The sequence below is a fragment of the Anarrhichthys ocellatus genome, unplaced genomic scaffold (genome assembly GCF_004355925.1).
Source record: "Anarrhichthys ocellatus isolate YVR2014 unplaced genomic scaffold, GSC_Weel_1.0 scaffold1, whole genome shotgun sequence".
Taxonomy (NCBI): domain Eukaryota; kingdom Metazoa; phylum Chordata; class Actinopteri; order Perciformes; family Anarhichadidae; genus Anarrhichthys; species Anarrhichthys ocellatus.
The window spans coordinates 3,154,798-3,169,127 of record NW_022280031.1 but is presented as its reverse complement, the minus strand read 5'-3'; the positions used below and the strand labels follow the sequence as shown (position 1 = coordinate 3,169,127).

Genomic DNA, 14,330 nt, shown 5'->3' with positions numbered 1-14,330 from the left:
CACACACACACACACACACACACACACACACACACACACACACACACGGCTTACCATTGGTTGGCTAAGAGGACCAGCAGATTTCTCAGAGGCCAGCCCGGATGTTGAGACAGAGTACACGGATCATAGACTCCCACAGTAACCTATAAAAACCAAACAAGGTGTGTTTACATTACCAAAGTGTGTGTGTGTTCTTCAAGAGGGACTGTAATAGTAATAAAAATAGATATAATCTGATAGAGATAAGACACAAAAAGTACTGTCCTGCACTGTGTGTACTGAACAATCCCTTTTATTGGATTCAATCAAACTATTCTCACGGAAAATAGTTTCCATCTGTTGCTTTCTTTAAATGATTTCTTTAAACACACAAAACAAACTGAAGAATACCTTCTTTGTGTCAGTGATAAACGTGTCCCAGTCCTCGAGCGGAGCCATCTGAACGGTGTCAGTTGTGTACTTCATTAGGAAGTAAGGCTCAGCAGTGGTCCCTCTTTTGATACAAAGGACGTCATAGGCCTCCTGCAAGGCTGTGATCTGAGACAGAAATAATTAGGAGTCAGCATGAATTATAGAAAGCTCTGTGCTATACATTACACCACCCACCATATTTTATATATATATATATATATATATATATAGATAGATAGATAGATAGATAGATAGATAGATAGATAGATAGATAGATCTATATATATATATATATATATATATATATAGATAGATATAGATAGATATAGATAGAGAGAGTTTTTAAAGGGTAATCATGAATAATATCTATCCATCCATGTATCCATCCTGAAAAAAGCAAGGTGCCCAGGACTCCCTGATCAGATGCCCAAAACCAACTCAACTGGATCCTCAGGACGCAAAGGAGCAACTCCTTCCTGACACATATACATTACATTAACTTATAATGTATTATTGTATGGGAACACAAGAGGTTATCTGAAGCACAACATCTGCAATTGCTGAAATACTTACTGTAAATATAACTTAAGACCAAGGACGAAAGGATATTATAGCTCATTCCAAGGATAACTCCTTATCATTATGATTATGAACATATACACTGTGGTAAATGCTTAGTGTGTCTACTCATTTATATTCTTGTCAGACTCTTGCAGTTGGCATCACGCTGTTCATGAGTCATTCTGACACTTTTTTAATGAGGCTTTGTCGCTGCTTGTATCCACTGACCTGAGAAATAAGAATTCAGCTCACTTCATTTTACTATTCTATAACATAGACAGTATTAGACCGAACGGACAGATTCAAAGCCTGCTGTTGGGAGCTGCATCCATCTCATCTTCAAAGAGGTTAGGAATGTTACGACGATCTTCGGAAAGAGGAAACTTAAATGGCAAAAATGGGAATAATATTCACATTTTTAGGTCAACTTCTGTCATAGAAACAGAACACTAATCAGTAGTTCAACTGTACATTTTATGTCTAGAATTTGTTATGAGCATCAACATTTGGGGGATACGAGTGTGTTGCGTTGAACTACACCTGAAGACTTCAAAACATTTAGAAAAGAGGAAGAAATACGGTAATACTAGAAAATATTCATTCATGTAATGATCTTTAAAAAGACCAACCTGTTTTGCTGAGAAAACTTGCTCTAGTGTAGACGGCTGTTGGATGATCTTTATTCCCTCTGGGAAACAGAGTGCAGGGAAGCAGAACCAGTAGTAGAAATGGTACTTCTTCAAATCCTGAAAAAGGAATGTAAAAAAAACAGTCACACACAACATTATTAATATACAAAACTAACACATTTATAAGATGCTGTTTATACGCACTGCAAAAGTCAGCAGAATGAATCTGCAGAGGATGGATGGGTCCTTTAATGCTGCTCCAGACTGTATAGAATCCCATATCTACAAGACAACAGGAGAGGAAAAATCACAGTCATTAGATCATTTAATCCTCAGCTGCACAACTTAGTAACTTGCTGTCTAATTTAAGGAATTTCCCGACCATATGTCTCATGTGAATATGTGTGTGACCGAGAAGATTCCTACAGCATGAGTTTTACCTCCTTGGCCTCTTTCTCCAGCAGAGCCTTCTTATCAGTGGTCTTAAAGGCATCGAGGGTGTTGGTGTTATACAGCGTTCCAGTAGCTGGACAGCAACGGGCTGGTGTCGGTGCATCGCTGACAGCAAAACACATCGTACATTTGTATTAAATTGTACTGTCGGACTGTACTTGTTTCTTTTCAATGTGCATCAATTTGCATTATTGAAGGCTTCCACATAACAGGAAAGTGAGAGCTGATCCAAATTTAGGTCAACCCTACACTGAGCTGGCTGATAATCTTTAAAGAAAGTTCATCCTTTCATTATTCCATAGCAATGAAAACATTTCTAAACACTTTTTTACAACATGGACAACCAGTCGTACCTTTCATTCATTACTTGTGTATTGTCTATTGTACTAAAAGACTTCTCAATCAATTTGAGAGTGGTATCAGGTTCCATATTGTTTGTCTGTTGGTGGTTGAACCCTTTCATCTACATTAGTACTATTCATTGCTTTTTTGAAGACTAAATGACATGAGGAGAACCTAGGGTTAAAATATGGTTTATACAGGCAACATAGTGCGTCAAACTTACACTTCAAATGCACTGAACTCCAACGTCAGGCGAGTGGGTAAACCAAGTGGGTCGCCTACAGGACAAGAATGAAGAATAAAAGAGTTTTTGAAATCCCAACAAATTGGCCTTCACTATTTTCATATATGTGACACTGCATAATTAACTTTAGTATCATATAACGTCTAGGACTGTCAAAAGAGCGAAAAAACCATCTGATCTCACCACTCACCGTTGTAGTAATACCCTTTAATAGATTTGGGGCTTTCGTCCAATCTGTAGTCGTTGAGTTTCTTCTGAGTGAGCTGATGCCAGAAGCCGGCCTCCAGAGCACTGCTGAAGGGAGCAAACTGCAGCTTGAGGTCTGGAGGGGAGGATGCCGCTTCACTGGTGTCAGATGCCATTACAACTTCACTAACAGGATGCGCTGCCAAGAACTGGAAGATGTGAAATTAAACAGTTGTAGGTCACAAAAGCTTATCACGTACAATAGTTAAGAATACATTAGAACTTATTAGCTGCTGCGCTTGTGACCTCTGATGGTGCTGTTTGATACACAACCCAGTAAACAGTAAAGGTATACACTTATTCAGAGAAACTAGTGAGACAGTTCACCAATACGTCCATTAGTAAAGCACAAAACAAATAAGATGCATCAACCTGTGCAGTGGTTATGGGAAAGTGAGTCTGCTTATAGCGTGCATCTCTAAACATCTTCGGCAAAATACAATAATGTTTAAAACATTCACAAAACGATTAAGATATAGGGTGTCATATGTTGTACAAATGGCAAAGCCTTTTACAGCAAAGTTGTGATTCATGCAAATAAAACTGACTTGATTTAACAAACTGTATAATAACATAAGTCAACCCTAAACATGGCTATCTTTATACTGTAATTATGCTGGTGCATTTGTTTAGGCTCTGTGGTAACTAGTGATGAGCATTTATTACCTTTCCAGAATACATTACTAATAGATTAATCTCATAATTTATATATAGATTAATCTGGATCCTCTGAACACATCTAATTGTCATATATTTTGATAATTTGTTGGCTAATTCCACTGTTTATATGATCACAAGATGCTAACTGAAGCCCTGCTAGTCTTGTGTTGTTTTAAATATTTCTTAGCACCAAGACCTCTAACCCTGGAACACTTTAATCGTCTCCTTCAGGACTTTTGAGGTTCATCTGTAAATTAACGCATGTTCTAAATCCATGTTCACTTGATCAGGACTTTTACACGTTTAACGCAGACCACACAGTGGAAGCAGTAGCTTTGACAGTTTAAACTATCGGGTTTTAAACACGACGAGCATCTCCGACGAAATAATTCAAATGATAAAGCTTTATTTCAAACCAGATTAAATCTGGGATCACGTTAAATACATATTCCTCCTTCAAACTGTAACAAGCTGAGGGTTGTAGTTACGTGGATGTTTAAGGGTTTGTGGACTTACCAGAAATCCTTACTTCCTGGTCTGGTGGGTCATGTGATCCCGGGACTTGTCAACACAGCAGTGCAGTGTGGGTAAATAGCCAGCCAGGTTAGCTTAGCAGCTAAAGAAACCTATGTCTTACGGTGCGCGTGTCAGAGAGTAAAATATAAAGAACCAAAACAAAAACAAGAACAAGCTAACGACGAAGAACGACAAAACTGACAAAACTTTATACGTGCCGTTTCTTTTCATGACGGATTGCACGGATTTGTAGAGGGGTGCGAGCCTGCGAGGAGTAAGTGTCAGTTTGTAAACGTTAACGTTAAATCCGTAGAACCGGTTTAACGAGGTTCAGCAGGCCACGTCACAAACGAAACATCATTGTTCTCAAGCAGGAAGAAGTCCACATTGTCTGAAATAAAGGCAAAGGAGCTACGAGTTCATATTCATCCGAATGGTTACCGGGAAATCAAAAATTAGCTTCGCCTGGACGCCGGAGTTAGTTAGGGGCCGTCTACAAACTACACTACTGCTGGAACAAGAGAAAGTTTGAAGTCTTGTATACAGTCTATCATGGAAGTTAGAAGTTTTTTTTTATTGCACATTATTGTTGAATAAAAACGATCTTATTTTTCCACACTACCAATAACAACATAACAGTGTCATGAAATAACAAACAATGGGCAAGGTAGATACAAAGCAAGACTAATGTTAAAAAACATATATAACAATGTGTAAAACATACAGGTTACAGGATTTTATCGTCAATTCTTCATCCCACACTATCATCCTCCCCTCCCTCAGTCCCCTTGCATGTATCAAGCCTAATGTCCCATACTGTAGCACCATACTATACCATGTTGCAATTGATACTCTGTTATACTGATGAATTATACTGTATTATGTTATACTATATTATTATTAGGCTACATTGCACCTTATACTACATCTTGTACCTCATACTCTTGTATACTATAATGTACTGTGTCATACTACACTATGTTATGCAGATACTGTCTTATATGTCATACTATACTATGTTATGCAGATACTGTCTTACAGAGCCATATACTATATTATATTTCTAAGTGTAATTACCGAACCACAGTATATATTATCCTGGTGTATACTTTTTTCATATATACTAGACCCACAGCTATTATTCATATCATGTCACATTACTTGGTAACTTGTCACTTACCTCCGCAACTTTGTGTTTAATTGCTCTTGTGTAGTTCAGTCTTGTATAGTGCATTCTTATATAGTTTGTGCATAATTTCTACTGTTATATTAGTTTTATATACCACTTTATTTATTGTTCTTATTTTTTATTTTTACTTCATTTTTTTATTTTTGTACTTAGTGCCTCTGGGGATTAATAAAGGCTTATCTTGTCTTTTTGCAATCTTGAATGTAAGCTTCTCCAAATGGAGGATTTATTGACACATGTCACGTGAAGACAGCATCAGACTTCCATAAACGCAAATTTTTCGGCCAATTCAGTACCAACATGAAACACTCAATGATACAAGGGAACATTACTGATAATGTGTTCTGGGCCCAACTGTCCCAAAATTCTACAACCTAAACCAAACCAAGATACACCCCACACAAGCCGGAAAACCCCCACTTGTCAATCGTCAACCACTCAAAACAAGGTTAATTTCCTTGAAGTGCTCACCATCTTGGCACAAACAACAGACAAACATGTCCTGTGTTTTTTGATTCTGACCATCTGGACTCGTCCAGTGACTGCTGTGAAAGGACAGCTGACAACATGGGAAAGACCGAGTGACAGCTTGGAGAGACAGCTGACGGGAGGGAACATACCCCGATGGGGTCGTCATGGGCAGCTACCCATGGCAGCAGTCCCCAACGCTGGTTCAGTTAGTTGGAGACACCCGCTAAATGCTACGACAAGTAAACAAATGAACATACCCCTAGAGCATGCGAGAGCGGGGGGCGCAAGATGGCTCACAGACTGACAACACGGTAACAGACCCAGGAACGGAAACGACTATGCACAAAGAGCACGGCACATGAAACAACCACAACAGTAGCAGGACACAGCTTCAGGTGTGCATTTGTGGTTGGGAGAAAGTAACATCAGCAATAGACCTGAAGATCCACCAAGGGAGGAAAAAGTGCTTGAGAGAGCAGAGACATGGGCCTCGCATTGACCAGTACGTCTTACGAAGCAACCAGTCAAATCAGTCGAATGAAGCACAGCGACGGGACACAAACCAAAGTTCGCAGAGCATCAGCACCCCTGTCACTGAGGAGGGAAATACAAGCACAGAAATGCCGGTGGAGTGGCCCACCCAACCACAGAGACCTCCAACGGAGAAAAAGATCAAAGGGCACAAACCTGGTGTGAAGTGGCCCAAAGCTATTGAAAAGAAAGTGGGAAACCATCAACAATGATCTATCCAAAATTTTGGAGCAGCAAGTGGGCACTACAACTAGAAAGCTAGAAAAGATGGGCGACATTATCTATAACTATGGAGAGGAGCGCATTGGAGTGAGCAAAGTGAGAAGCAGAAAAATAGTACCGTGCACCAGCCAAGTCCAGGAGACAGCAAGAAATGGACAGGCTAGTCAGAGAAAGGAGACAGATGAAAAAGCTGTGGAAGAAAGCCTCTGACACAGAGAGAGAAGGCCTTGAACAACTGCAAGCGGACATCAAGAGCCGACTGGCAACTTTGCGAAGAGCAGAGAACTTGAGGAAACTCGTCAACCACTCAATACAAGGTTAATTTCCTGGAAGTACTCACCATCTTGGCACAAAGGACAGACAAACATCATGTCCTGTGTTTTTTGATTCCAAGATACCTGCTTTTTTAAACCATATGGATAAGGGCACCAACATAGACTCCATAATAAACCATGGCTAATTTTGGAAACATGGAGGTCGTGAGATTTCTAACAAAACATCTCTTATTCATTATGTTGGAATATAACTGTTCAGTTTGTTTCTGCTTTAAATTAAGGCCTCGAATGCTGTTCCAAAGGGTTAGGGCTAACTTTGCATCTTACAATTTAAGCGTAGGCATACTTTTGAGTGGCAGGTGAAATTATGGATTATTGTTGTGAAATGACAGAACAAAGTGCTTAGGAATAGATTTACTACTCAAAGTGAGCCTTACGTAGGCATATGGGAACTACTTTTCAATCAGCTTGATTGTGGTGCTCTTGACACAAGCTTGATGTTGACGCTGTTGTTTTACACGTCACACTAGCATGAGTGAATCCACGACTCGCAGTTAATACAGAAGTTAGCATGCTATAGCGGTTGCAATGGCAACAGTACACATAGAAATGGCCGCTTGATGACTATCCCATTAGATTGATTTGAATGGGAATGTCTGTTCTACTCATATTCTACTTTTTCCCATAGTTGAAATGATCTAATGGTTTGTGGGGGGAGCCAACACTCAATTCAAATTTGAGGATATAAAGACTGAAGGTGAATGGTGTTGTAGATATATTTGAGAAAAAAAAATGTAATTTGTGATTTTGGGCCATATGAATAAACTTAACTGCAATGTATTGACGGAACCCAGCAATGCATTAAGAAATAAAGGTATATGTAGCCAAGGCTGAATTACCAATTACCAAGGTGGGCAACCTCCCAGATGCCATAATCATATTGTCCTATTTGGAAGACGTCAAAATCTAGTTCAGCATACAATGAAGCTGCCATCTGTTGTGTGAAATAGATGAGAATTTAGCTGCCTAAGGGGCTCAACATCAAATTGTTCCCCAGGGCCCCCAGACAGGTTAATTCCGCCATGTATGAAGCATTGTTCATGTACATAATAGAGTAAATTCAACCACCGAAAGTATATGCCCATTTAGTATTGCCACATTTAGATTAGTAGAGTAGATGACTATTATCCCTCAAATCAGAGATGTGCTCTGGTAGTCATAACCAGGAGCATTATTCAAAACAAAAGTGACCATTAGAGTGCTAGACCAAGACCTTTACTCTCTGTTGCCAGTAACTCTGAATGAATAAAATGGGCAGTTCAAATTTATCCTGACAGAAATATCCATATAATGAACATCAAATCATTCAGTGGCCACATGATGTGATCACTGTGGGACAGAATGTTAAGATACCTCAGTGGAAGATGACGATTGTATTTTCAGACCATTCTCCCCTCAAAAAAGTCTGTATAGGGCGACCCATATATACGTTTGCTTTTAGGTCGCCACTTCTAGTGGTCGTAGTAATTATGACAGAAGGAAGTCAGGTGATGTAGTATAAAGAGCAACAAGGTCGACGCACGGAGGAGGCCGGGGTGGACAGATGGGTCACACAGGTGTTAGAAATGCTCCTAATTTTTATGATGAAAATACTTTACCAAAGTTAACAGTACAAATGCTACTACAGTCCCCAGCAGGAGGATTGTGTCTTTTCATCGTTGTCACCTTTTACACCAATGATGAGTTTACATCTGAAACATCATAGTTTTTCCTGAATACCAGCCTGACACTAGCTCCATGTTTGTGACTGAGGTGTAATGTAAAGATGGCGGGAGTGCAATCACACTTCTTCCAGCTCAGTTCCACCCACCACTGATTTATTTGATTTGGCTAAGCAGTGACTCAGAACCCGTCTGTGTTCACTGGACACAGGAAACATTATGTCTCTAGATTTTGTTGCAGTCATCGCATTATTCAGTGAAATACAATAATGGACCCTTGATGTGAGGAACCTTTTGAAAATCTGAGCACTGATTTGACAGTGGTTACATGTTAATCGTAGAACCACTTAACTGTGTTTTTCACAACAGGATTGCAGGCATAATTGTACTTCAATGCTTCGTCTCTAGAGCCTGAAGGAGGCACTTTGTGTGTTTTTCCCAAATATTTATTGAATACAAAGGCACTTACATGAGCCTCAAATTAACGGTTGCTTTTCCACTGCATTGTGAAATAAATATTATTTGGTGTTCTTTGGCTACGATGACACAATGGGAGTCGTGAGGCATGAGCTACATCACATCATGAAATAGATGAGTGTCATCAAGTGCAAATGGTTGCCGTGCAAACACATCACTGTTTTTGTTGAAAGTGTGATTACTTGTGATTCATATAAGTATATATTGTATTTGCTGATACACTCACCTATTCAACTCGAGGATAGTGAAGAGTTGACAAAGCACAAACAAAAAAGACCAGAATATTTCTACAGATTATTATTAAGATGGTGATCTTAATGTGTTAAAACAATGCGTATTTTGAAACCTTGCATGTTTAGAAACTGTCAAAAGGATGAAATAAAGTAACAACCAAACGAACAGATCCCCTTGGGTAACAGCTCAGCAGACGCTTTGATTTGTGTTTTTTTTCTTACTCATGCTCCACATCCTGGTCTAATGATGAGAAAAACAAAGTGACAAATGCACGTTTGTAAAAATGTTAGATTTATTGTATTATGTTACATCTCTGGTTCTGTACATTGATGGTGCAAAAATGAATACAAATAAATAGGATATTCTTTAAAAACACATTTTGGGACATAGTTTTCCTCCGCTCTGGACCAGAGCCAATATAGAGTCATGCTCCTCTTTATGAGGGTGAGAGATTACATTCTTTTGGTGTCTGGTCTGAGGAATAACATAGACAGAATAAATAACATTGAAGTTCGAACTGCTCCCTCAACTGTTGCCATGAGTCTAAATCGAAGGCCAGTAAGTTACAAAAATAAGATTTAGCACAAACCGAAGTAACTGACGTTCAAAATACATTTACAGTTTTATCTACACTTAAAAAGCTCACCTATGCGAGGGTGTTGAAGACATTTAATTGATGCAACAGATGTTCCCTTCTTATCTGTCAATATCAGCACCATTTAGACACCTATGATTGTGTTCTGCTTCTTTGCTCTGCCTGTCACAAATGAATGTTAAGAATATTTTTGAAGACTCGTTTGAAGTTCCCGTTGCAGAGCGGGTAAATAAAAGGGTTGAGAGTTGAGTTGATGTAACCTAACCATATGGTGAACATGTGAAGGTCGTGGTGCACGCACTCTTTGCAGAACGCCATGACCATGAAAGTTATGAAGTATGGTATCCAACACAACAAGAAAGCAGCGATTATAAAGCCCAGCTGCTTGGCTGCCTTGTGCTCTTTGTGGATCCTCAGGCTTTGGATGCGCTGACGTGATTGGTTGATAAATCTTTGCCACGTCTGTCTCAGAGTCACTGCATTAGCTGGGTTCAATTCTGCATCTTCGACCCCTTCCTCAGTCCAGGGCGGAGGCTGACTGGGGTCGTAGTTGTTGTAGAGCACAGAAGTGTATCTCTGCACGTCTGAAACCTGACCGATATCACAGACACCACTCACTGACTTTGGCACTGTGACGTGACATTCGTTTAAAGACGCTTGAAGTTTGTTCTCATTATTCCCCTCTGAGCAAATTACGTCCTGTGGCACCGAAGATCGAAGACTCAGGGGAATCTCAACGTCTGGCTGCGTCTCCTCAGGAGACAACGTGCACCTTTTGACCTTTTTTGTCATCCTGAGGCGCTTTGTTGTAATGGCAAGCAATGACTTCTGCTGGCACTTGACTCCAATTTTTCTGTGAGATCTGGATGAAGCAGTTTTAGATTTATCGGAATCCTCAAGCGAATATGGCTGATCTAAAGTGTTCTGGTCCAACAAGCGGTTATTTTTAGATAGTGTTATTGGACCTTCAAAATCCCTCTTGGGTGATTTGGAGTCATTTTTCTCTGGCGTTTGGGCATTTTCCCCAAATGAGTCGGTGGGATGAATGATTCTCTCTCTGTCCCTGAGATGTTGCCTTACTGCCAAGTAGATGTGCGTGTAAAACCACAGCATCAAAATTGAAGGTACATAGAAGTTGAAGACGGCAGTAATAACCTTAAACCACGTGACAAAGCGGAAATCAGTGTCACACTTGTTTTCCTCCTCAGGTTTAAGGTCTACATGAGTAAAAGACCTCCATCCTAAAATTGGAATAATCCACATCATTGACAGCAGCCAGGCTCCAGAAATCATCACACTGGCCTTTCCGCGTGTTCGATACTTTAGGTACTTAAACGGCTGTCTGACAGAGCGGTACCGATCCAAACACAGGATAAACAAGCTGAAAATTGAGGCCGTGCTTGCCACGTAGTCCATGATGAGCCAAAATTGGCAGACAGCCCGTCCCAGTTTCCATTCGTCCTCCAACAAATACACCAGGTTTAGAGGCATAACAGTGGTCCCCACGATCAGATCTGCCACTGACAGGCTGACAATGTAGAGGTTCCCGACGGTGTGGAGGCTCTTCTCTCTCTTCACGGCGTAGAGGACCAGCAGGTTCATCATGATCGTGAGGAGAGAAAGGAATCCCAGGCAGACCCCCAGCAGGGCGTTGTGGAAGTGGCCGTGGAGGGTCAGCGTGTCATTGCTTCTCAGTGAGTCAGCATCGAGGAGGCCGCCCCAGCTGTTGTTGCTGTCATTGATAAAGTTGTTGGTGTTGAGGTGAAGAGGGTCTGAGGAAGGTGACAGACCAGATTCCATCATGGAAGGTGTGATGGTCACCTCTAGAGCCAGTCATATCATGGACAGTGTATCTTCTGTCGGCCAAAATATGTATGAAGCAGTAGGTTTAAATGAGGTGAGGGACGTGTATTTACACAGTTTGGATCCAACACTTGTATGGCATAACAACCAGTGCACCTTTATGTTACAAAATTACTCCTTTAAATACTGGAAAAGGTGTTCATCCATGTTGTCTTGATCGGCAGTCCATTTTTTCATATAAATCCAAACTGTTCAACACCTGGAAAAGAAAAGAAAAAACATTATAATGTGTTACGTAGTTTCATCCCCCCTACATTTAACTCACTCATCACTCAAAAATGTGTTTTACTTATATTTGTTACTTTAATGTCTGAACTTCACTATGCAGAATGATTTGAGTACAGACACTAGAAGACTTTTCACATTCATCTTAAATCTGAGTTCAAAAAATGTACATGACAATTTTGTGACCGATATGTTTGGAGGCCAATCACGGCCCAATATTCAACTCACACAAGTGTGATGTGGAAACTGGAGACCTTCAGTGCACATACACTGAGAATGGACTTTTCAGTGAAATTGGAGACATCTCGTGTCCAACAGCTAAAGTTTTGACATGAAAACTATTTGTGTAGATTCTGGATATTTCAATGAGGAAGAAAGATGTAACTCTGGTGGAACAAGTATCAGACCTTTCACTGAAGTAAAACTACAGATACATGAATTCAAAATCGGATGTAAATCTTTTTAATTGGATGTACAGTACAAGCTAAAGTCCCTCTAGCTCTTTCGCTGTCCAGCTAGCTGCCTTTCTCACACAAAGAGGATGTTGCCAAATCCCATCAATGACACAGCAGCAGACAAAGTGATTGGAGGAAAGGAGGCAATGAAATGCTGCTGGTGTTTAGAATCTGGTTTGAATCAGCAAAGCACAGCTAGATGTCTCCTATGAAAAATATATCAATATGCTGCTGGAAAATCGTATCACTTGTCTCGGCTGTTTGATTTTTTTTAAAGAGAAGACTAAAATAAGCCCGTTGCCATGGAGGCAGGGTGGCGTTTCTGTAGATGTAATGAATCTGTGAATTGAAATATTCATTCAGCCTTTATTCTTCTACTCAAACCAAAGTCTGAGACTAAACATTGCATAGTTTTCTTATTTTGTATTATCCAACATAAGATAATTATTGTTATTTTGCTAATAAGACCATCACATTAATATTGACTTTAAAAGTAACTTTAAAAAAACAGCTCGTCTGGGTAAAAGCCACCCTGCTAAATGAATAAAAGAAATAAAGAAGAAATTAAGAAACTTTAAGAATATGGACGTGAGGTTTGCTTGTCACCAACAAGAAAAAAATGATCTAAATCTTAATAATTCAAGTCGGAGAGAGGGAGGAAGGAAACTCGTGTAGCTCATTGATCATGCAGAAATCATTTAGAAACATCTATTTTCCTCCTTATTTATCCAGCGGATGTGACTATATCTTTTTTTAGCTGTATCTCCGTATTTCAGTGCATGCTTACTCACAGATGACACTCAGCAGGAGGAAGAAGAAAAACCACCAAGCTCACAAGTGCTTTCTGTGGGGGGGGGGGGGGGAAACACTCAGGTTTTTTGTAGAGTATCTGCAGAAAAATGACTCATTCAAACTGGTTTGGATATATTTCTACAAATATGGATATATTTTTATATTAAATGGGTCAACATTGGAAGAAGAATGTCTTAGCTCTCATCAGTCCCCGTGTTTAAATATTGACATATGGCACTATCCTGTGGATAAGGTATGATGGATGTTAATGTCTCCAATGCCTGCCAGGTTTAATTTGATCAGGTGGAGACACTGACAGGAGCATATTACAACAGTCAAAGCTTCAAATTGGGGATACAGTCGGTTTTATGTCACATTTTGAACCAATTAAGGTGAAGGGAAAACTAAAACACCTGAACACACAGTATTGTGAATCTATACTTCATATTTTGAGCCTCACATAAGACACTTTAATTGAAGCCACTCAATTATATAGGCTCTCTGATGATTCATCATTCGCTTCCATAAATCTCTGTGGCTGTAAAGGTGTAACTGTAGCGAAACATTTTTTTCTCACTGGGTTCCTATCTTCTGTGTTTACACAATAGCTGCCTCTGCAACACAAATATTTAGGAACCGTATATTACTCACCGAATTCTTAAAGGATAACAAAATCCAAAAAGGAGAAGAAAAAAACATCCACAGAACCGCTGCGTGTTTTCTGTATTTGAGCAGCGCACTCCTTATCGCAGCAGAAAAGGACAGGATATTTATCCAACGCTAATTGTTCAACAAGATTATCTGTAATGACCGCTGCTTGTCTGATTTCATAACAAAAGTGCGGGAACACAGATTCATCTTTTTGAGACCTGATGGAGCCTATTCATCGAAGTGAATAATGGCTCGCGTGTTAAACGCTTCAAGTCGTTGCGCACCACCTGTTGAGCCGCTGCATGAAACTTTTAGGCTCTCAGCGCAACAGTAAAACACATGCTCATTTAGCAAAAGGTGGATAATGAAATTGCCATTGTCGTAAACTAAAGTTAACGCAATATGGTGTAGATAGTTTCTGGACTTACCAACCAATGATGTAGCCTACTTGGATTTCCAGGAAGGTCTGTTTAATTCCAGCCTGCATTCCGGGTGATAATCACAAAACGAGCGAACAGATTCTCTCTCTCTCTCTCTCTCTCTCTCTCTCTCTCTCTCTCTCTCTCT

General features: G+C 39.9%; 2 protein-coding genes across 5 annotated transcripts in view; both read right to left on the bottom strand.

Moving 5' to 3' along the window:
- Positions 1-4,056, bottom strand: part of atg7 (ATG7 autophagy related 7 homolog (S. cerevisiae)) — a 53,818-nt gene extending 49,762 nt beyond the window's left edge. For both annotated transcript variants that reach the window (XM_031849111.1, XM_031849102.1), the window contains exons 1-7: positions 2,831-4,056; positions 2,620-2,674; positions 2,042-2,159; positions 1,806-1,883; positions 1,602-1,718; positions 391-537; positions 55-143 (exon numbers count right to left, since the gene is read on the bottom strand). In XM_031849111.1, the coding sequence (XP_031704971.1) occupies positions 55-143; positions 391-537; positions 1,602-1,718; positions 1,806-1,883; positions 2,042-2,159; positions 2,620-2,674; positions 2,831-3,002 (776 nt within the window). In that variant the 5' untranslated portion in view covers positions 3,003-4,056. The remainder of the gene's footprint in view (positions 1-54; positions 144-390; positions 538-1,601; positions 1,719-1,805; positions 1,884-2,041; positions 2,160-2,619; positions 2,675-2,830) is intronic.
- Positions 4,057-8,182: 4,126 nt separating this feature from the next.
- Positions 8,183-14,281, bottom strand: hrh1 (histamine receptor H1). Of its 3 annotated transcripts, none has more exons than XM_031849140.1 (2): positions 14,196-14,281; positions 8,183-11,839 (listed from the first exon to the last, which is right to left on the bottom strand). In XM_031849140.1, exon 2 carries the CDS (start codon positions 11,578-11,580, stop codon positions 9,943-9,945), a length of 1,638 nt encoding a protein of 545 aa, XP_031705000.1. In that variant the 5' UTR covers positions 11,581-11,839; positions 14,196-14,281; the 3' UTR covers positions 8,183-9,942. The 3 variants fall into 3 exon arrangements, with proteins under 3 accessions (XP_031705000.1, XP_031704984.1, XP_031704991.1); XM_031849124.1 differs by having other exon boundaries at positions 14,192-14,263; XM_031849131.1 differs by having other exon boundaries at positions 13,764-14,259.
- Between the last annotated feature and the right edge of the window lie 49 nt (positions 14,282-14,330).